This window comes from Neolamprologus brichardi, chromosome 1 (assembly GCF_056152115.1).
Source record: "Neolamprologus brichardi isolate AB-2024 chromosome 1, ASM5615211v1, whole genome shotgun sequence".
NCBI classification, from domain to species: Eukaryota; Metazoa; Chordata; class Actinopteri; order Cichliformes; family Cichlidae; genus Neolamprologus; species Neolamprologus brichardi.
In genome coordinates this window covers 10399098-10422587 of record NC_142104.1, presented here as the reverse complement: position 1 = coordinate 10422587, position 23490 = coordinate 10399098, and the positions used below count along the sequence as shown (strand labels likewise).

Sequence of the window (23490 nt, the reverse complement as noted above, 5' to 3'; positions counted from 1 at the left end):
ATTTATCTCCTCAAATAGCATTAGACGTATGTCAGCTATTTGGCAATATACAAGCTGATCCTTTATCGAAGAAAAAAAATTAGAAGAGCACCAATTATACAGTCAATTCAGACATCTGATGAGTATTAAGAGTAAGTGCAGCATGTTTAAATGTTTGTGCTCTATATTTATCAGTATTTGTCAGTCCCATTGTGGCTTCCTCTGGCATTCTGCATTTGGTGCACTAGAATGCAACACTGTGTTCAGTGTTAAAGGATACAGAAAACTGGCCTTTCTATATATCCATAGATATCAGTGATTCATACCATCAGCATGTATGGGACAACCATAATGTAAATGCCTTTGTTCACTCAAAGACTTGTACTTATAAACAATTATTAATCTAAGATATCGTTTTTGTTTTTTAGCTTAATCCTGCTCTATTGTAACTATTAAGTTGTAACCAAGGGTTATAGAGATGTTTTATGAAGTGAAAATAGTGTTGTATATTTTATTATGAAATGTCATTTTTAATGTTTCCACAACAACACGGATGCATAGTTGCATGCATAGTAACAATGTTATGACATTCTTTTACATAGTCCCCCAATTTCAAAGGCTTAAAAGACAGCTGATTGACAAACACTTGGCCAGATGAGGCCTATTCTCCTGCTATTGCATGAAAAATTAAGTATTTGTGTAGTTGATTATAAGTGCCGAACTTCCACTTGGTAACTTGAACTCCCAATAAAAGGTCTAGAGCATCATTGTCACTGGAAGTGAAAGAGGCCATTAAAATTAATAAAGGCCTGGCAGAGCATCTCAAGGAATGAAACACAGAATTTGATAATGTCCAAGTTTTAGAATTCAGCCAAACAAACATTACAAACAACACTTTTATTAAAGTATATGTTAATTTGTTTTGAAAACACACCTCATTTTTTGATTTTAGGTCCACTGTGTTTGTGTATAGAGGCAAAACTTTAAAAAAAATCGTGCCACTGTCTACACACTTATGGACCTTGGTGTATCTGCAGCAAGAAATCTTCTGTCAACAGCTCCCTATTAGGTACCTTAAAATGTGAGAGCTTCAATGAAAATCAATAAAAATACAGATTGCTTAAGGTAGCAACATGCCTCAATAGAATAATTCTCCATTGTAACATATAGAGATGCATCGATCTGATATTTAAATTGGGTACTGGGCCAATCCTGACTGAAAGTCTGGATCAGGTATTAGTCACAACAAGCAGATCTGTGAGGCTCATCTATTCAGTTCAGTCCTCTATTAGCTTGTGTTCATTATTCCCCTTTTCAGCAGAATGGCAATAGTTACTAACATGGGAGCTTATATAACATCGAGGAACCTAACAACCAAAGGTTTGAAGTTTGAAGGTTGGCTTTTACTCTAATGTAAACTGTAGTCAAATGTGTTTACATGACTGCCAATCCTTAATAACAATGCTTTAAGCTTTTCGGTCTCTCTCTGTCTCATTATATTTGATTTTACACTTATTGGAAAGCTTTTATTGCATTTACAGAGGTGTAATGTACTGTCCTGAGATTAGGAAAAACTAGCGTGCAACAGTCTAATAACTCTTATATTGAGCTGAAACTAGACTAGTGCAAATTAATCCATGGTCATAAAGTCAGTAAAATGACATGCATTTATTTGTTACATTTTAATTAAAATAAAATTAGGTGGAATAAAGTTCTTTATTTTAACTCTGCTATCAGATAGGAGTGCTGTATTGGGTGATACCTATTGTACCTGGAAAAAGTTAGATTGGTGCATCTAGTCTCAAATAATTCATGTAATTATTGCCTATCTAATACAAACTACAGTTGTCAGTAAAAAGACAATATAAATACATCGTAAACCAATTGCCTGGAAACTTTTGTATTACAATTACACAGGCATGTATTCTATTCTGGTATTCTATTCTATTCTACTAAAAAGCATTCATAGAAGGTGGTATCCTATACTGATACAGCTCCCTTTATCAGTTCTCTGATATAATTTGAATAGAGCTATCCTCGCTAATTAAGAAGATACCATAAGAAGAGAAAAGGAGTGAATTTGATTTAGGAGCAAATGGAAAATACAGCAGCACTGAATGACATGACAGTCAGTGAAATATTTTCAGAATGGCTCCAAGCAAACACGTTTCCCATAATGACATTCTGTCACTTAATCAGTATGTGTGCACACGTGTTTTTTCAATGTATCCCTCTGTCATTGTGCCATCTTTGTGTTTTGCTTATGTAATTACACCACTTTGGTTGTTTTAAACTAATAGACAGACCAATAATAAGTGACCCAATGCATTAGCTTTTTGAAGTCAATTTGAGCAATTAGGTTAATAGATTCCTAAAAATCATGGCTGATAAAAACAAAGTGTATATTTTCTAGGTATTTTCTTTTAAATTATTGCACAAGCATTTATTTATAGCAGGCGAGAGTACATTGGCTTGTTGGGCTTAAAGTAAGTAAAGTTCAACTGTTTAATTTTCTAAATTCCAACCCTAATGCGTTATTATGATGAAAAACTTTGATGAAACTTGAATGATGATTTTCTGTGTGTGCATGTGTGTGTTCCTTATAGGTAAAAACTTCAATATGTAGATAACTTCAGAAGGCCTTTTTTCTGTAACACTGAAATTTTTTGCTTTGAAGTTGAATTAAAAACACGATCAGACAGCATTCTCCTTTTCTGGTCTCAGGAGCCCTGCTACTCTGAAATTGCGTTCTGTGTCTTAAAGATAAACTTAATGCAAAAAACCTGAAGCACTCACTGTACAGCCACCCTCATAGCAAACAATGCAAGGCAAATCCAATTACTGTAGACAGGACAAGTTTCTGAAATATGCATTTCTGCCGTAAGGGTTATCTTTGCGAATATAAAAACATCAATTCAAACCTTTAACCTGCAGATGTTGTCAACCCAATAATATTTCACCACCACACTAAAGTACAAAGAGGCTTTTTTTTCTGTGCTGCACTGAAGATTATTTGCTCTGTTATTTCTGTTTTACTTGTCTTTTTTTTTTCAGTTTTATGGTAATAACTATAATGACCTCATTTGATTTGTCAGGCAGAATAAGTGCGTATGGAACAAATAGATGGGGTGCTTTGAATTCTGACTTGAGGAAAAGAAAATCCCATTGTTTCTTTCCTTCTTTTGCACCCTTACCAACCTGGCAACCTGACAAGGCCAATCACAGTGTGAGGTGGCCTTTCTCCGCTATAGCCACACACCCCCACACCTGTCATGGGGCCAAGTTCCCTCAGCTGTAAGTTGAACCCATGGTGTCATTTTCTTTTGGATGACGTCATGTGGTGGGCCTGTGACTGCGTTGCATGACGTGGCGTTGATTGATATCTCTAAACTCTCTCTTTATATTCTGCCCTACTTTTATATATATTTATATATACTGTATATTGTATATTGGCAGTTTGTGGAGTGCAGTAATCGATGCCTTTCATGGCTGGTACCTGTAACTGACGTGCTGACTTGTTGGTTGATTATAATTGGAAGTGGCCTTTAACCCTTTGTGCTATTGTAATGTGTGCCCTTGTGATGTTTTACTTTCTCTTGTGGGGTTCATGTGTATGGATGTACTGTATTTTCGATTTCTCTATCTCTTCACATTCACATCACGAAGTGTTTTTTCTTCCAGAAAACTTTTATTCTTTAAGTCTACTTATTTTTTCAAAAAGGACCTATTTCTCTCTCTGTTCGACAGCTGTTTAGTTGAGAGATGGCCAAGATGACCCTATGTTTGTGAAGCCAATTAAATCTCTAACGTTCACACAGAGAGCACAGGCAAATGTTGACAGTCTACTTCCATCTGCACAGGGAGTACTTCAGCAAGATTGTTTTGTTTGCCTAACACGAGAATCACTTCCCATTTATTTATTTATGAGGGTGCAAACCAATTATACAGTGATAGAAAAGCTGCTGGCGGCACTACAGACCCGCGTACCCAAAATCCATCCACCATACACCATACTGTACAGAGAGGTGTAAGTAGGGTACAAAAGATAGAATGAAATACAAATACCTGGATTGATTATTTGTGGCTGCCTGTTGCTTGTTATATTTTTAGTGCGATTCTAGCACCGCATAATTTAGGTATTCGGTTGTGCTGCTTGTATGTAGTACAATTTTTGCTCTATGTGTACAAAAAAGCAGCATACAAATTAATAGTGAAAAGGTCCTTTCTTTGCAAGTGAGTTTGTTTCCAACCCTCAAGGCCAAGACTGATAAGCGTTAGTAGTTTTCATTGAGCACATTCTACCCTATTATTTCAGAAGCCCTGCAGGTGACTCTCCCAACCTTAGTCTATCCAGTGAACTTAGGGGGTGTCTAGCCAGGCACGCCAGGGGGCATAAGGTTTTTCTGGCATCAGCTATGCCTCCTAACTGCCAGGTGTCATTTATGGAGCCATCCAAGTAGGTGGTGGTGTGCGGAGGCATAATATTAGGACTAAAAGCTTGTGAAGGGAAAAGAAAGAAAGGAATTCTTTGTTACTGGACAAAGTTACTGCATGAAACAGTTGTGATGTTTTCAAAGAAGCTGTTTACTTGGGGAAAAAATGATCAATTTGAAAGCCACTGTGTGTTTCTACTCAGCTACATATATAGGGAGAATTGCGAATGGCTTATAAAATAGGGCATCTGTAATTGGGACTGTTAGTGCTTTATGTTGCTAATGGCCGGGCTCGCTTTGGCACACATAAGAAATAAGTTTGAATCGCTGCTCCCCCATCTAAAAAGCAGATCTATTATGAAATGGTAACAAGCTCATTTACAGGAATGGAAAGGTAGAACAAAGAGCGTCTGGGCGCATGTTCTCGTCACAAAGTCAGACCCTTTCATGTTCACTCTCAGAGAGTGATTTGCTGTGATTTCATAGCCTTTCTTCACCCACATCATAGCTCACAACATATTAGGGATGATAGGCTGTAAACTAGATCTTTTATCAACCCAAAGCTCGACAGCACAGACACATTTAGTAACAGTGCAGCATATCAATCCAGCACAAAGGCAAGGGAGTTGTTTTTCATGCAATCCTAATTAGAGGTTAGTTCTTGAAATATGTATCTTTTTCATAATGGACAACTGTCAGTTATTACGTGATTCTAATTATTGCAATATTAGAACTTGCACACACACTTGTCTCGTTTTCTTTATGTTTCTTTCTTGTTCCTTTGTAGCCTGTTTGTAATGAATTAACAAAAAGATGAATGGCAGCAACATCTCGGGCAACTTTTTTTTTTTCCAATCAGGGAGATGCAGTCAGTTTAAATTAGGCCTTTGCTGGATTAGTGCTGTCACAGTGTAGATGTCTGTTCCATATGGTTAAAACACAAATTTCCCACCCCACCTCTAGCCCACTTATTTCTGGTTGTGATTGACACGCTCCTCTTTTTTTTCCTCTTCCCCGTCTGTTTCTCATGCTGTTGGCTGTGCCTGTCAGTCTGTGTGATAACCAGGAGCCAGCAACCCTGAGCATGTTTGCCACAGCCCCACTGAATCCACTCTCCTTATTCTCTCCTGTCTTTTTCTCTTCCTTTCTCTCTCTCTGTGTGTCACAGGATGAAGGGCCACAACACCTTATTTCCACAAGTGCAGTAAAAGTACAAAGACTTCTTGCTCTGCTACATATCATGAAGGAAGGGTGGTCCCTTGATCCTCCTGGAAAGCCGCTGAAAGATTGGGTGACTGAGAGAAGGATCCCAGAGTTGTCGGGTTTTTTTGTTTGTTTATTTTTTTTTTTAGTTTTTCTTCGCAAATGCCTCTTTTTTTTCCTCTTTTGCTTTGGCGTCTGTGGAAGAAGATTTTTTGCAGAGACCAACTTTTTGCTGCTGTTTTTTAGACATGATGGAGAAAAAAAAAACCTTTATAGACTCATTATGCTCAAAGCATGCATACTGACACAGGATATAGATAAACACACGGAAAACAAACCAAACATACACATTTCAAAAATGCTACACTTAAAGAAAAAAAAAAAAGGAAAAAAAAACTTTGTACATGTATAAATAAGTGCAAATGCCAACACAAGAACTGAAGCAAACTCATGCGTGTGCGCACACACACACAAATAACACACAAACACACACACCAGCCTGCTGCCATTTTGGTTTTTGTGCCTACACAGGTGTTGTGCTCTGTGACAGGGCAAGCTCTGGATCGAAGAAGAAAACAAGAAGAAAAGGAGAAAAGTGGAGAATCCAGGATAATTTACATGCATCATTCCTTAGGAAATAGGGACCAAAGGACTAAACGCTTTTTAAAAGAATATAAATATATAAATATATAAATATATATTTAAAAACTCATACCTTGTAGCTGCAAGTATTACAATTTACTCGTAGTAAAAAAAAACAAACAAAAACATTAAATCAATATCCAGTGGCCTACTGTAAGTATGAATAAAAGAACATGGAAATAATGTATAAAAAAAGACATGGAAACGTAGTATAGGGGCTGATCTTTTGCTCTGGATGCTGATTTAGCACCAGGTTGTAGAATAGTAGAGTAGACTAGAAAAAAAAAGTGTAGATTTGCTAACTTTTGCTGTTGTTTAAAAAAAATACTTGAAGTTGTAATGAAAATGGGGCAAAAGAGGGGTGGGATGGTGTGGGGGGAAACATTCATCTGCCCCTGTACGCAACGACTCTCTTTCTCTTGGATGTTAACGTATCAGCCACTGGATATCGCGCTCATCATGATGTACAAGTCACCGCACTCTCTGACAGATGTGGAGATGATCTTCTGGAAGAAAACAAAAGAATAAGAAGAAAAAAAAAGACTGACTTTACTGATGTCTGTGCTGGACGGGGTGCAGATGTTTAAGGCTTCACTGGCCTTTGTGTTCAAGCGACAATCCACTGTAAAGACCAAGTAAAATGGACATGGGGTGTCTTTTTTTTTTGTTGTTGTTGGCCTTTTTGTATTGCTACATGAAGTGTGAAATATGAAGCCACAAACTTCTAAAAGGAGATGATTAAAAGTGAGATGGACAAATGGATGGTCATGACCGAAAGAGTAAAGAGGGAAGGAGAAAAAAGTGATAGCTATTGTAACTGCCAGCAGAATGTATTTGGTTTAGTAATGAATTGGCTCTTGTGGTATCAGCATTCTCTCAAAAAAACAAAGTATGCCCATCATAAGCAGCCACAAATTTTGAGTGACATGTCAAGGATATGTGTGTGTCCACTGAAGCTGCTGCAAAACTCTAGACTGAGAAAAAATGAATTCTTGTCTGTTGGCAAATTTCTCTAAAGATGAATTCAATTTACTTCTGTGTTGCAGGAAAGGAGTGCCGGCTTTTAGAGCACATTTACCTGTGTAATGTTAATTCCACTGTTAACATGCTCCCTGACCTGCGTAATGTACACATTATTCATAAAGTCCATGGTAAAAAAAAAAAAGTAGAGCTTAATGGCCTCGATCTAAGATAATTCTAACAGTCACTCTTAAAATCATTCAACTCATCTTTAGCTACACTGACACTGATGCCAGGCACTCCAGTAGTGTTGTGTCTTGATTTAGAGTCCTGTAGCCTCTGTTTTTTTTTACCAATTTACAGCTCTGGAAGCAGGCTCCTCTCTAAAACCAGATCAATATGTTTCAAGTGAGTCCAGGGGGAGGAGCGATGCTGTTTCAGTCACCACGAGCACTTCCCAATTTTCTCCGCCGAACACCAGCTCAAATCCATATACCAGCCCTCTAAGCACTGACAGCTGGCAAGGCTAGACAAGAGCAGGGAGAAGAGGGGAAGTCAAGAACTCATCACACCGAGATCCTTTAAGCTGATGCTGGTAGGTGATGCCAAATGATTTAACCAAAACAAAATTAGAAACCCTAATCAAGCTCTGGTGGCAAACAATATACATAATCTAATCATAATCTGTGTTATATGCTTTCAAAAGCAGATTAAACAGTCAAGTAGGACCTCAAGTTAATACTTTAGGCACCAGTCCAACGAGCTCATGTTAAGTAATGAGAGTCTTCTTCTCCCTCTTTTTTGTTGAACTAGAAAATCAGACCAGAATTGGTCCAAATCACTAAAGAAGGGACTGATTAAATGTGCCAGCAGATTTCATCGTTTTTAATATACTGCCTTTGCCACTTAAAAAAAAAGCTGAAGGTACTAATTTCAGCCCTTGATATTAACATTCCACGTAGCACTTCCTTTTCTCCCGTCCTTAGAGCAGCCATGCCTTTCTAAATCACGGCACAATTGTTTAGCGGCTCTCCCGTTGGAGCAGCATTTTCAAACCTACCTAATGCCCGTGCTCACTACCCTTCAATTATCTCTTGCACCACATTAGACATGCTATTTCACCTTTCTCCCTAATCACACTGTAATCATCAGCCTCTATACATTAGCAGCAACCAAGTGAAAAATCACTGGGATAATCACTTGGACCAAATGACGGGAGAGATGGTCCCCTGCATGCACATGGATGACAGAAGGAAGATTAGGGAGAATTATGTTTGCGCCTACTCCCTGGCAAGGCTGGTGACAGCTGACCTGGCACCAATAATGTAGCCGAATTTACCGAAGAGGCAATGCAGGATGAGGGATAAAACCTTCCATATCATAGCAAGGTTTTAATGTTGCAGAGTAATTTGACCAAAAACTAAAAGAGAAGGGCAGGTAGCAAAATTGATTTAGTTTTTGTTTTCTATCACAAACATTGCCGCAATAGTTGCTTAAAACTGGGTCAAATCCAACATTTTTTACTAGAAATCCTCAATTCTGTTACTGTTCAGCTGCTGTGAGGCCTGTTGTTGTGAATTTTCTTTCAGCAGCAACACTGCATCTCAGAAGATGATGCCTGCAAGTTATAGCCTCATTCATATATATCTATATATCTATAGATATATATCTATAGATATATATAGATGGTTGAATATATATCAGCTCTTAAGGACTTCTTAAGGATTGCCTTTAAATACTGTAAGATAAAACCCAGCCCTCCCTCTGTCATTTCATTTGACATGTGTTACTGATAGAAGGAGCTTCGTGAATTAATGTGAAGTAGGTAAAAACAAAGCCATGTTCTACAAACCATTTATGCTCATTATTTAAGTGAAGCTGAACTAATCAGTGGGAAATCTAATGTTCCATGAGCAATGCAATATCCTCTGCTTGTCTTGGCCATCTCTAGAATACATTTCCAACACGAACCTTGCACGGTTGATCCTGTAATCTTTTCTGTCTTATACCAGATGCTGTACTAGTTCCCACTACTAATGGCAGGTTGAGTCCCCAGTGAGCCAAAACTCAGCCTAGCCTAGTATCCTGCTGTCTGCTTGGCTAACAGTGCAGCGATCATGTAGCATATCTGCTATGCCAGGGCTAAATTAGGCAATGTGAAATCAGTACTTCAACATTTTTAAAACGGGTGCTCCTATTACATTTACACTCCAGGGAGAATGTTGCTGAAGTGTTGTGCATTAAAAGCAGAAATAGCTGTGAAACACTAGAACTGCACTGAAACTACCAAAATGAGGAAAAAAATAGAAGGAAAATAGATCTTCTCATTACCCATTTATTAAAGAGGCTCTTGCCTGATTTGCCCTTAGCCTGGACTGGAGACAAGAGCAGACTGAGGCTATGTTTCACCTCTAAAATCACAGACAAATGTCAACCCAGCAGGCACACTACCAAGCTGTTGCCAAACTGTGATTTGATATTTGCCGTCCAGCTTACAAAAAGAAAATGTAACTAAGCGTTTTTGCCAAAAGAAATACATAGGATTTGAATAAGTTCTTAGAATATAATATTTAGCATGCTAGGCAAAAGAAAAAATATATATGTGAACATGAAAAAGTATAAATATCCCCAAAGAGGTGAAGCTTATCTTCTCTATCTTCTCATACTGTACTGCCTTTATTTGCCATTTTTCAATCAGTGATGAGCAAAAGTAATACTTAGGTATAGTCAGTTCTTTGTGAGCATTTAAACCATTTGCCTCTGGCTTATTCACCTAGAAATTTGGAGGTTATATAGTACGAAGTATGCCCCTTTCCTCAGTTGCCACTACACCACTTTTCACAAGATCTGTCTGCTTAAGGAGCATGTATCCTTAGAGGTTCCCAGCCAATGGCAGGGCAGAGCACAAGTCTGTTTGAGAATGAATCTCCCACCCCTGGGTGCATAACACTCACCCTAAAATAGCAGTGATTGTCAAGGAAAGGAAGTGAAATGTAATTGACTGAAAGTGGAGCGATAATTAAAGGAACCTGTTGGACAGGAGGGAAGGAATTAATGCTTCTCATTTAATAGCTGCTTTGGGAGAAAGCTTTTTCAGCATCTTGGTTTAACGCGGTGAGGGTTTGCTATGGAAATGAGATTTTGTATTGAAAAAGGTAGCAATGGAAATAGTGGAAGCAGGCACTGGGTGGTGGGGGTGCTGTGTGCTTAACTGAAACTCCACAAAATCACTCCCAATACTCAGGGCATCAGGGACTATGATGTCATGATTAGTGGAGAGGTTCAGAGCCTTGCCTTACCCCTTATCCTGAAGGCATTTGAGCTGTACGATCACATGTCACTGTGGGGTGTCCTGAGCCAGCAGAAGGGCTGATGAACCACCTAATATTGTGCTTTGGATTTATAGTATTACCATCCCATTCGAAGAGAAACAAAGAAACACAAAAGATGCCATTATCAACCCAACACTGCACAGTGGTTTGCTGAAGGTATGAAATTATGTTCAGAAACATGTCTGAAAGAAATGAAGACAAAGACTTTTTTAATTTCTTAATGTAAATAGACTATAAAATACAAAAAAACAGAGGAAGGTTGTACAGCAACTTGTGTTGAGAAGTCCAACTCTGTGGGACAATGATGTCAATATAAAATGTATCCACAGCAGTGCAGGGATTTAGGAGAGTTTTAGTCCTTATAAGCCCCTTCGGTTTGGGCTGTGAACATGCATCCTACAACTCTAAGTGTCTGGCCAAGGCTTAGAGAGTATTTGACTTAGTGTCAAACCTAAGCCATGGCCCTGAAGTGATCCGGTAATTAAGATTCTGTGTACACCGACATGTCATGATTTTTCTGACAGAAGAAAGATCGCCTGTGCCGTAATTGGATTAGTCCAGTTGGGGCTGATGAACAGATATGACACTGACAGTAGAGTTCATCCATCTGCATGCTTTCCGCTTGACAGTGTGAAAAAAACCATCAGCCAGCACCGCTCTTTTTTAAATTCTTTGGAAGTAAAAGTTGAGGCTTTACAGCATTTAAGACGCTAGTTTTAGAAAATAAAACTCCAGGTTACAGTGTGTTCAACATGTACATAAACCATTTTGGAATCAAACATTTAATACACATGGTTTAAAATATACGAACACGGTTAGGTCGAGTTTAGAGGAAGGGGACAAACAAGAGAACTATGTTGATCCCAGCAGAACCCCCTGCTTGCTTGACCCAGTCTGACACTGCTCTCCTGACCACACAGCTGCATTACACCTGTACATACAATATAGCTTATTTTTCAATTCTGTTAAACATTCTTTATAGGCCGTACAATAGATCATGTTCAAACAGAAAAAAACAAAGAATAGTTAATATATTTCAGTGAAACTAAGAAAAGGAACCTATGAAATAATTTATCAAAAACAGAAGATAAAATGATTTTATTTCTTGTAGAGTGAAGCACGGATGTTCAGAAATGGGATTTTATACTCATGTTCGAAAATACGTCTTTATTTTCTCTCTTTTGTTTTGTTATTATCGGTTGAAGCTGGGATAGACCCATTGTCATGAGGTTTATTCAGATGTGCTTTGATCATTGTTCTTTTTTTTTTCATTAAATTTTTTTGGCTGCACAATCCCTGTGTAAAATCCCTTGTGGATTGGAAAGTTCAAAGAGATTTTGCTCAATGAAAGCTCTTACATCAATACAAGAATTAGCAAACTGCACTGTAAAAGGATGATTGATGGTACTGGTTTCGTGGATTCAGAAAAAAGGGTCCTTTGCACAACTGAGGTTAAAAGGATCAGAATTGCATGTTCAAACGCAATTTTATTTTTGGGACCTTTTGTTGTTTTAAGAAAAAAAAAAATCAAACTTTGCCATCAGATTCTTTTGGCGACCTATGCTGCCATATGTCATTATGTTTAAGCCATTGTTGCTTTCCTGTAATGAAGTTCTCACTATGTCCTTTTCTTGCCTTATCTTTTGAAGGGTTAATTGTATTTATTGACCTGATTTTCATATCTTTTTTTTGTTCATGGGACAGTTCTTCCACAGGTTGTTATCTGATGTGACACCATCCACTGAAGACATTGTGCCAAAAGTAGATCACACTGCTTTTCTCCAGCTTTTTGGTTTGTTATGTGAGGAGGAAATTCTGCCTTAAACCCAGCCTGTTCTCTCTGACAGTACTACCTGTGAACAGTAGTCAGACACGCTGTATTCTGGGGATGCCAAATGTTCTTCGAAACAAACACTCTGCCAGAATCAGTTTTGCCTCAAGCTCATTCTGACACAAATAAGGATGCGGTCATCCATTACCATTTCCATTGGTTACAAGGACCAAAATGTAAACAAACTCAGATAACTGAGAAGTTTGCTCCAATCAAGCATTCAAATGAGAGCCTTTAAAGTGTTCGTATTTAGTCATAGGCAATTTTGCACCATGAAGATTTTTTCCATGAATCATTGCATTCCCAGCTTCACAGTCTAATTTCACTGTTGTTATTCATTGCCATAAAAACTCACAATCTATTTAGGTATTTAAATTTACAGTGAATGAAAAAAAAACTCATTTATTTTGTTGTGTTTTTTTTTGTCTTGAACAATCTGAGTTACTGTTTTCTTTCTTTTCGTTTGAAACAGAGATGTAATTTGAATTAGCATTGGCTCTGGTCCGTTTCCCTGATTCAGGATGATATTTCCCATAGTGCTCCTGAACTCTGTAGTTCTCTAGTTCATTATATTCTGCTTAGACTAAAATAAAGCACAGTCCTGTAGAAGACTGAGGCTCCTTTGTCTTTTTTATCCATATACATAGCCCGATTAAATAACTCCTAAATGTTTGGATCTAGCATGATGTGAATGCATGACCCTGTTTGCAAAGATGTGAAGTGTCCGGTGTCGTCTTGTCACTTGGATTGTGGAGAGAATGCATTTAGGACATGTCATTGTATTAATTGAGCTAACAGCACTAACCATATCCGAATACCAAATTAGATGAGACGGTTAGTAGAAAATCGTTTTAAAAAGGGCGAATAATGCATAATAAATGAAAGGGAGATTGGAATAGGGAGAGGAATAAATTGTGAATTGATTAAAAGGAAATGGATATTCAGTCCTTGTCTTATGGAGGTGTTACAGTAGAAACAAAATCAGGTGCAATTTGTGGTACCAGTTATCATCTGTGAATAAGAAGCAGGTGGTCATTCGATTAATCAGAGGCTTTTCTCATGCTATTCTTTTATTGACAAAGAATATGGCCAGGGTCCATTCTATGGCTCAGAGACCCCTCCTCTGTCAGAGTTACCCAGCAGTCACCAGGTGCCTCAGAACCTATAACAATGAAATGAAAATACCACACAATATTGCAACTAACTTGAACCCCCCAGTGGACTATAGATCTTTGCAGATCAACATGGTTCAGCAATTTCCAGCAGCCACAACTGTCCATCACAGCAGAAGGAAAACGTCAAAACTCTGTGACAGTAATTGTTCCTAGAAAAGAGTACGACACCCAAGGGGCCATCAATGACCAAACCATCCCATGACACCGAACATCATTTCTTGTTTATAGGTCTCTTTGCTGTGTCTGTGCAGTAGCATTCATGTGGAAACAGATTTATGGTTGCTAAATTTGCAGGTGATAAAAAGGCAAAGAGTGGCCAGTTGGGGCACTAACTCTTGGCTTTTCACATGCTGACTCCCGTGCTGATTCTCCTGGGACTTGCACTCATTGTGCAGCAGACACTCCATGATTCCACATGACAAACTGGATTGTTCCTTGAGTGAGTCCTGCTGAATTATTTTGGTCCTTTCGATTGCATCTCCTACCCCTGAGATTTTCCTCCACTGTTGCCTTTGAGCCATAAGCCTCGACAGCCACCGTTGTCGATACTCAATCTGTTCTGTAACCCCTAAAGCTGATGAAATGTGCTAACAGGGGTTTGTTTGTTTGTCTCCAGGAGGGGGGCCAAGGGAAAGAAAATGGAACAACAAGACCCTTTTGACAGTTCCATTTTTTTCCCCCAATGTTTTGGAGTGAGGGATAATCATGAAGTATGGATTGGATAGGGGAAAGTTATTACGTTTTGTTGTCTTTATCCTTGTTTGAGTTGTAAAAAAAAGGTCAGATTGTTCCAAACATGGCTCTTTGCAGTTCCTTGGTTTATCCTCAATTCTGACTGCCCTTCTCTCTCAGTACGGAAAGAGAAAAATCATTTTTTGCACTTCTCTCAGCCTTGTATCCTTCTAAGTCTTCAGTGTAAATTTGACAAACACACAACCTCCTCCTGTCTGGCTGGAGTGTTTCTTCTGTGTATTTACTTTATTGGTGATTCTGATTGAGATGGGGTAGTCTTATGAAGCTCAAATATCGTAGCTGACAGCAAAAGCACAGATAAGAAAAAAACTGGTGCTAAAAAGATTAGCCTCGATCCTTCTAGTGTCCTCAAGCAAGTGTCTTCAGGATTTGAGTATCACATCATTCACATCAATAAATGCACTATAAGTGAGAAGTGCAGTTTGTGAACTGAATTGGCTATTTCAGACAGCACATGCATTTTTTTTCTTGCAGTTTACCAAAGAATGACAACAAAGCTTCAGATATTACAGTCAAAATTCTATTGCATATATAAAGCTTATTTTTTGTTTGTGTTTTTCTTTTTATTTATTTTTTTCAAAATGCACCTTAAACTACGGTTAAAGCTTAAAATAAAAAAGACTGGCCTTTTTCCTCATGTGGGACATGTCATTAAAACAACATTTTAATGGATTTATGATAAATTGAACCAATTTCATCATGTGTGTTTTGCAGCTGACACTAATATGTAATTTACAGAAAAGCACTCCAGACCATTACTTTCAAAAGCTTTTAAATGTATGTCATGTGTCACATTATACGAACGAAAGGCTTATATGCAGGTAATTGTGAATAACAGCCTTTCAACATCTTAACTATGCCCTACACAAATATTTACCATATTGACTTATCTCTTGTCACTTACCATGCATTTAGCATCTGACTTTTATCGTCCATTAATCTATCAATGCATCCATTAGGGACACTCAACCATCCGGGAGCCTCTGTACACTCCAATGGGCCTATTAGCATGTCCCTTAATGGGAGACATGCTGCAAACACTAAGCACAAGTTATGCCACCCAGAAAGCTGAATCTGTTGTCAACACTTTTTAAATTGTAGTTTTAAATTTGTTCTCCCTCTTTTTCTTCGTGCATCTACAAGTCTCTGAATGAGGCTATCATTGGGTATGACTAAGTGCGGCAAGTTTCAGCTGCATCCCTCTTAACATGCAGATTCTTAAATAACAAAAGATTATAACTAACTGAAAGTGTGAAGAAGACCTGGGCAAGCAAAGCTGCACAATCCCTTTGATCCTATTATGTATTACAAAAGCGTAATCAATATCTAATCAAGGGGAATACAGCATGCCATGTCTTACAGAGCTCTTTGTTGTTAGAGGTGAGGTTGCCATGGCGACTGGACAGGTGTGAAGAGCTTAGGCTGCAGCGTTATTGATGGAAATTAAGAAGCATTGATGAGACTTGAAGATGCTGGGATTGAAAAGGGAGATAATTAAAGAGAGAGCTGCAGTGGGAGACATGGCGAAGGTGGAGACAAAAGAGATTTAAGTTGGAGATATAAGGTGGAAACTTGGGTATGTAGCCTTCTGTCTACAATGCTTTCCACGAAAACATCATTAAAATAATTTACTCACATGTCCATGTGATCTCTCCTGAATCAAAGGAAGCTTTTAAACCAAGAGTAATCTATACTTTTGCAGTTTTCTTTTATATTAATAGGTTGGTAGTAACATTGGTTACATTGATTATTTTAACAGTTCAATTTTTCTCAGTTTGTTTTCCGAGAGCAGCCTGAGAAGGCCAACAACAACAGCTAAGTCTGTTTGTTAAATGTCCAGATCAAGTCCTGGAAAATACTAGTTAACATACAAAGTTCAAAATGTATGTTTGGGAGATAAATGTAAGCAATGTGAGGAAGTAAAGGAGACAAATTAACAAACCTCGCTTGCTCAATAGAGCACCTAAAGGTTCATCAATGCTTTTTTCACAAGATTCCTCATTATTAATTAAAATCTAATTGTATTTCTTAATAAAGCCACTGTAGAGAAACACATCTCCCAAAACCTGCTGGCCACCCCTATGAAAAAATTCTGAAAGCCTGGATTATGCACATTTGGAAAGTAGCTTCAAACTAAGCTAAATCAGTAACTCAGTAAAAACCTAAATTATGTTTAAACATCAGGCTTTTCCATCATTTCAGGTTAACAATTCTTGAATTCATGGACTTGGAACACCACCATTACAGTCTCAGGCCTTCACTTTTATATACCGTATCCCTTTCTCTCTCATTTCATCGTGGTTCATAGGGTGGTAAAACTGTAACTGTAACTCTAAGGGAAGAAAAAGTACGGCTAAAGAAGGCATCAAAACATCTGAGTCATGGCTGACCCGGGCAAAGTGAAGATGATGTCACTGCACTGCACAGCTTGTGCTCCAGAGGAAAGCTTGTCAAGCGCTGTGCCTGCACCATGTCTACTGCTCGACCCTTAACTTGTCTGAGCAGCAGCAGTCCAGCATGTTCCGTCCATTCTCGTCCTCAGCTATGCCCAGTCCCACAGAGAGCTGTCCGTCAACATCTGATTAACACTTGAGATAATAGGTCATTAAAGTTCCCCTTCAATCAATGAGTCCAATCGAGTAATCAAGGCGTAGATTGAATGAACCAAAACCAGCATGGAGCCCAGTGGGAGAGATCAGCCTTTAATCAGTATTGGAGTGAGTTTTGCTTTCATCTGTAGATGTACACAGAATAAAACTGCTTTGGCTGAAACCACGCAATGGAAAACTTGATGATGCTTTTCTCACTTTGAAATGAAAATTTATTCATGAGCCTTGTGAGGTCAAAATCTGTGAAAAAATCTAGTGTAAAATCTTAATAAACCAAGAGGTTTTTGTGATGGGTACTTTTTTCCCCTACCTATTAACAGTAAGTGAATTTCCCTTTGTTAAAGTTTTATGACCCCCAGGTCTCTTATGCTATCCAAAAAACCTGTGGGTGTGCAACAGCCTCTTTGTTTCTGCATAGCATTAATGTTGGAACTTGTTTAAATCTTACTTGGTTTTTCACAGTTCAGTGTTGGTCAACCTGCCACCTTTCAGTATATGAAACTTCATAATTTCTCATAAATAACACATATATTATTACTTTCTGATAATTATTTTAATCACACAGATACACAAACATCACTTAGTCTTTTGAATAATTATGAAAAGTCTGCACACAAGCCTGCAACTTTGTATAGTGTGTGTGTGTGTGTGTGTGTGTGTGTGTGTGTGTGTACACTAGGGTACATGTGTGCTAAACCACTTGAGTAGCTATTGCTGAATGATAGCTGAGCTAAAGTGAAAGAATGAAGCCTGGTGACAGAGAGATCAGAAGGATCAAGCATTATTATCAAAAATGACTCCAGTACTCCCTACTGTGGCCTCACAGCTTCCACCAGTCAAGTTGTTGTTTGTTTATTGTGTTTGTGTGGATAGTCCATCTTCTTCAATCAATGCTATTTCAGCTTCCATTAAAAGGAGACGAGATGAGCCAAGGATGGAAAAGTTAAGATAATAATAGGAGGTGAGGACACTGCCTATTTGTCATTTTTTTAAAATCACTATTCAGATGGCTAAAATATTCAAAACATTAATTAAATCCAAAGAAGTCAGAAAACGTCATGTCATGTTATGTCATCTTCTCTGGAAATAAAGGCATCCAGACATGTATTTCTCCTATTAATTCAACACTGTTTTGTTCCTGTAAGAACTGTTACACATGATGCCAATGTGGTTCATAAAAAGACATATCACTGCAGGGAAGTGTGCCTAATTCTGTTCTGAGAGTAGCTCTCGTAAAGAGACACTGTGGCTAGCCTACTAATAGAGCTGTGAGGGGAGAATGATGCAACTCGGAGGCAATGCTTTAATTTGCCCTTGGTTTCGCACACGCGTCTAGGAACAGCCACTCTGTTCCAAAGCTGATTGGCCCGTTTACCTTTAGACATGGGCCAACCACTCGCCTCCAAGGTATGAGGTAGCTGGATTTAGCAAGTGTTCAATTTTGTTTTGCTGTGTTCCTTTTTTTTGGCATGGGTAGGTCAAATCAAGTAGATGCAATCACTGGGGTTGTAGGTGAAATCCTGGAGTCTTACACCTTTTCTTGCAACCCTGAGCGCATATATGACTATTTACCTTACATATTACGTTTAAATGTTTAAAGTTCTTTCTTATCAAAGATGTTTGTAGTTCAGCCCACTGAGTCCAGAATGCTATTTGTATCTTAGCAACCTGTGCAGCAACAGAGGACGATCCAGAAGCTACTTATTAACCTGTTGCTATGACTACAGCAGTAGGCAATAACTCAGAAGATGCCTTAACCCTTTCACTCTACACTGCTACGCCAAATCAACAGGCAGATAATATTCAGAACATTTGGTGAATTTAAGAATCAGAGGATTCATATTGCTTTTCTAAGTATACATTTTTGCATGCGCATGTGTGTGGAGAAGAGATCTTGTGTTTTTCTTTGCTATATCCCTAGCAGAATATTTTTGCTCTACAAACCAAAAGTCAAATAATCAATGCACCACCTCCATGAAAACAATAGCAAAGTTATTTTTCTTTTGTTTTCCTTCTTGAAGTGTGGAGAATACGTAATTGCATATGCATAGATGTATTCCACAGGATATGTCTCGCAAGCCCAATCAAACTGACATACCTTTGTGAAGGGATACAGATGTTTCCATTTTTTCCTGTATACCTGCTAAGAGGAGCACTGAGTGATGACAAATGCTTTCCACACACAGGTTGAAGCACGTGTGAACTGATTTGAATTGATGTTATTCCAGGAGAAATCAATGCAGTTTTTTTCTTGGTGTTTTTTTTTTTACAGCTGCAATTACGCCCCTCACGTCAATTCATCAAGAGATTTGCATGAGGTAATTGTTGGCACCACGTCTACTGATGCATTTTTATTACATTTCAATTAGGAATTGAATCCAATTAGGAAAGTCATTCCAATCAACAAACAGGAGTCCCTCCTCAACGCAAAGCCTGAAGAGGCTGCTAAACTGAAGGACAGACACTGTGCCAGAGGCCCATCTATTGTTTAATCCAATCCAAACCAATATGATGCATTGTAACACAGGAATATAAAGTAAGATCAGTTTATTGACGCAGCCTTCTGACACCTTTGTATTTTTGTATACATTTTCTTCATCATTTTGGTACCAATAAAAACTAATAGGCACTTAATTAATTTCTCTTTTTTATTTTTCTTTTGTTTGGATTTTGTTTGGGTACATTAAGACATCAAAGTAATCGCACAAGGCAGCCAACTACTGAGATTTCAAATTTATTAATTTTCATTAATTATAAATTGCCGAGCATTTTAAGGACTTCTTACAAGTCTTTTATTATGATTTCCAAGAACTTAAGCCATGGAAAAAATTAGGTAAAACACAGACGTGAGGGTGCAGATAGGAAATTCACAAACTATAATAAAAGATGTTTTGTTAGGTCGTTGTGAAGTAAAAATATAATAGTTTGGGTGTGTGTGTGCGTGTGTGTGTGTGTGTGTGTGTGGGGGGGTGTTGTTTCTTGCAAAGCACTATAAGTCAATAACTGAAGACTGTTGATGTTTCAACTAGTGATATAGTAGTATACACACACACAAACACACGCACACACATATATATATATATACATATATGTATATATAAAGTTTATGTAATATTCACAAAATATACCAAAGACCTAACAACCAGCTAACCCTGATATTTGCTCTATCAGGAGATGAGACAATATTAATAAAACACACCAAGTAACCCGACCTGAAACCAAAACTCAGGAGTGTTAAGCAATGTGTTTTTCGCTAGGCAGACTTGTAAACACTCAATACCTATTCAAAAGAAGCCTAGAATTCGAGGTTGCTTTCTAATACCATTACATCATGTTAAAATCCTTAAAAATAAATTAATTTAAATATGTATATCAAAACTTGTTCCTAGACAATAGAAAGCAGACGGGATGGTGGTGGCTGCTTCTGGCTTGCAGAAGCGCTGTGCCTTTGATCTCGGGGAAAGAGCAGAGTTAAGTCTACCAAGTGTTTGTGTGCACGGTGCTACTGCCCCCTGGGGGGAGAAGCTAGGGATAATCGGAGCTGGGAGCGGCAGATGGCTCATGCAGCTTCAGCACCAAAGAGCACTCTTTCTATCCACCAACAAGGAAACTCGTGAGGAGGAAGTACTCCCCTGGGTTTCTATCATCACCACACTAATCGAATCAGCCTTAGGAAAAAATGACAGCTTGGCTAACTTAGGTTGTTATATGGCCGTGAGCGCTAATAAACAGAACTGTTTCCATATCCATATGCAACATCTGTGGGAAAATGAGAGGATGTGTAACACGTCTATCTGGTTTTATATTTAAGTTTCGGGTCTTCCTTTTTTCTTTTTTTGTTCCGTATATGTATATAAATACATTCCTCAAATTCCCTTTTTTTCCGGATCACTCTGAAGCAGATGCAAACACACACATGGAGACAGAGACACACTTGGAGACAAAAATGCAGCTGCGGCAAATGGAGGTGTGCAGATTGCCCACTTAGACTGTTATATTATCTTTTTTGTGTTTACTTTCTATTCTCTGCTCCCATTTTCAGTCTTTCTTCGGTGCTCTCTTTGTGGCTCTGTCAGGTGTGTACGTCTATTTCCTATCCTCATTGTCCTGTCTCTTGTCATCCTTTCACCCGTCCCTCATCTATCCGCCATCATCAAGGACCCGGTGGCCTCCTACGTAGTGCCAGTGGAGAGAAGGGTCTGTATCTCAGCAACGCACCTAGCAACAGCTCCTCGTAACTATGGATTATAACCTGTTGCCAAGGGAGACAGAGATGGAGGATTGATTTTGTTTTCCTTTTTTCTTTTTTTAAGGGATAAAATTCAAAGTGAATTAGATACATGAATAAAAAATGCATCAGACAAGGCACGCTAACATTTATGAATGGTGACATTATTCATTTACAGTTTAATCCTTGAGCTTTACCTTGATATAGATCAATAAAGATTAGCAACAGATGAGCAACAAATACATTTTTATCATGTAAAATTCTTTTTGGCAGATCTCTTGCACTAATTGTTTATGGACTATGCTGTCAGTACTATCTATTAACATCATTTATTTATTCATTTTATAACAATATAGATAAATTATGGATCTTTGTTGACCATAAAATTATTTAATCATCAAATGACAATTTAATGTACTGTGTATATTTAAAGGTGGCATGTATTTAAGATAATTTGACTAGAATTAAATACAGGCATAAATTAAACTATTAGTCAACCGTTTTTATAATGAATACATGCGATTTAGGTTTAGATGAATCTGCAAACTAATAAAATATTAGAGTAAGAACCATAGAATTTGCCATAGAAATTTAGCAGGTCAGTAAAGCAAAATGCATTTACATAACTGAACAAGATGAAAAGTTCTTTCAATTATGCTACAATTCAAGTTTTAGTTTTTTCTACTTTTAAAGTTCATGAAAAAAAGGTTACGGTGTATTAACACAAAGACAGGCTGTTTTTAATGTCTATTTGTTTCAAGATTCAAGAATTAAGATTTTTTTTATTTGTCACATGCATAGTGATACGAGTACAACACACAGTGAAATGTGTCCTGAACTGCTCCTTTGACTGTGCAAGACATAGACAATAAGTAAATTAAATAAATGTACATCGTGCCATATTAGCACAGCAATGTATTGACAGTTTAGGACATGATTTGGTTCTTATCACCTAAAATGTCAAAATATACCATTTTCCCAGGTTTGCCCCAATGTTTGCATGCAAATGTAAGTTGACACATTATTAGTAAAGAAAAAAGAAACCAATAGGAAATGAGCACACAAACACAGTGACTCTGTGAAAAGTTTCGCTTTCCCCTCTTCATTTTGGTGCTTCTCAACCATTCTCTCCATCACCCACTCTCTGATGAGTGCTTTTACATGGCCACACAAACTTGTCATTAAACTAACCCACTATTTTCCATCACCTCTGAGCTAAATTACCACACTCTCCTTGGCATCCCGTGGACCAGCTTGTGGATATGAAAGCCCACAATTCCCCTGCTATCACCTCTCTGGGCACTCGCAAGTGCACTAATGATAGCCTGCCACCGGAGAGCCGGTGGAATGGAGCAGTAATGTCCTTGGAAAGTGCAAGCTGGTGAGCACGCTGTGGGAGAGAGGCCTGATCTATGTCAGGCTCACTCTCTCTTTTGGTGTGGTTAGTCAGCATCCTCAGGCCTCTGTGTTAATGGGCAGATAGGTTGAACCCTGATGGCTGGATGCTTGTGATGGGGTCCTGAATCTGACAGAGGTCTGTACCATTAGCTCACCACTGTTCTCGATAGAGAGAGTACTGATGAACACATGTATGAGCATGTATGCACACACACACACACACACACACACACGCAGACACACACACACACACACACACACTAAATTTTGCCATACTGCTGCCTTGAGTGCATACCAAGCAGGTAAAGTGTTATGCCCTTTTCTTAGTCATAGTCATTACTGATCTCCCAAAGCTATATGAGGGACTGTTATGTATATTGTTTACGCACACAGAGATCTACACACATCAGACACATAGTAAATTCTAACCCGTATACAAATCATACTATTCGTTGTGCTTATTTTGTACACTGTCTATTATTAGTGATGAACTGTATACATGTTAACAATACAGAGTGAAAATAAACTTTTCACTATATGACTTTCTATAACTTTCCATCACATTGTATAGTAAAAAGAAAAATGCATACTATTTTAACACTGTTATTAATCTTTTATTTATTTATTTATTTATTTATAATACACTTTCCTTTCATTAGTTTTAATTTATTTGAGTGGTCTGTTTTACTGGTTGTTCACTTTACTCTTTTGATTTCGAAGCTTATAAAAAAGTAAATTTTATAGCTCTTCATTGTTTTTTATTTGCCAGTGCAATTCAAGAGATTCATATTTCCTCAATTTTAAAGGATAAACTGTTCTTAGCATAGCACAAATTGAAAAGAAGTGTTTTTTGTTTAAGCTGTTAGTGCACAATGCCTAACACTGAAGCCTAAATATATATAGTCTTATTGGTTTTTGTTGTTCATTGGATATAAATACCAAAAAAT

At 38.0% G+C, this 23490-nt stretch overlaps 1 protein-coding gene across 9 annotated transcripts in view; it reads left to right on the top strand.

Moving 5' to 3' along the window:
- The window catches only part of celf6 (CUGBP Elav-like family member 6), a 147087-nt gene extending 139331 nt beyond the window's left edge, over positions 1 to 7756 (top strand). For 8 of the 9 annotated variants that reach the window (XM_035914686.2, XM_035914472.2, XM_035914537.2 and 5 more), the window contains one exon: positions 5581 to 7756. Coding sequence is in view for 1 of the 9 variants with exons in the window: in XM_035914657.2 (XP_035770550.1) it covers positions 5581 to 5585 (5 nt within the window). In the remaining 8 variants the exon portion in view is untranslated. Of the gene's footprint in view, positions 1 to 3193; positions 3274 to 5580 lie in introns of all 9 variants that reach the window. The other variant, XR_004844137.2, reaches the window with a different exon arrangement.
- Positions 7757 to 23490: the final 15734 nt, after the last annotated feature.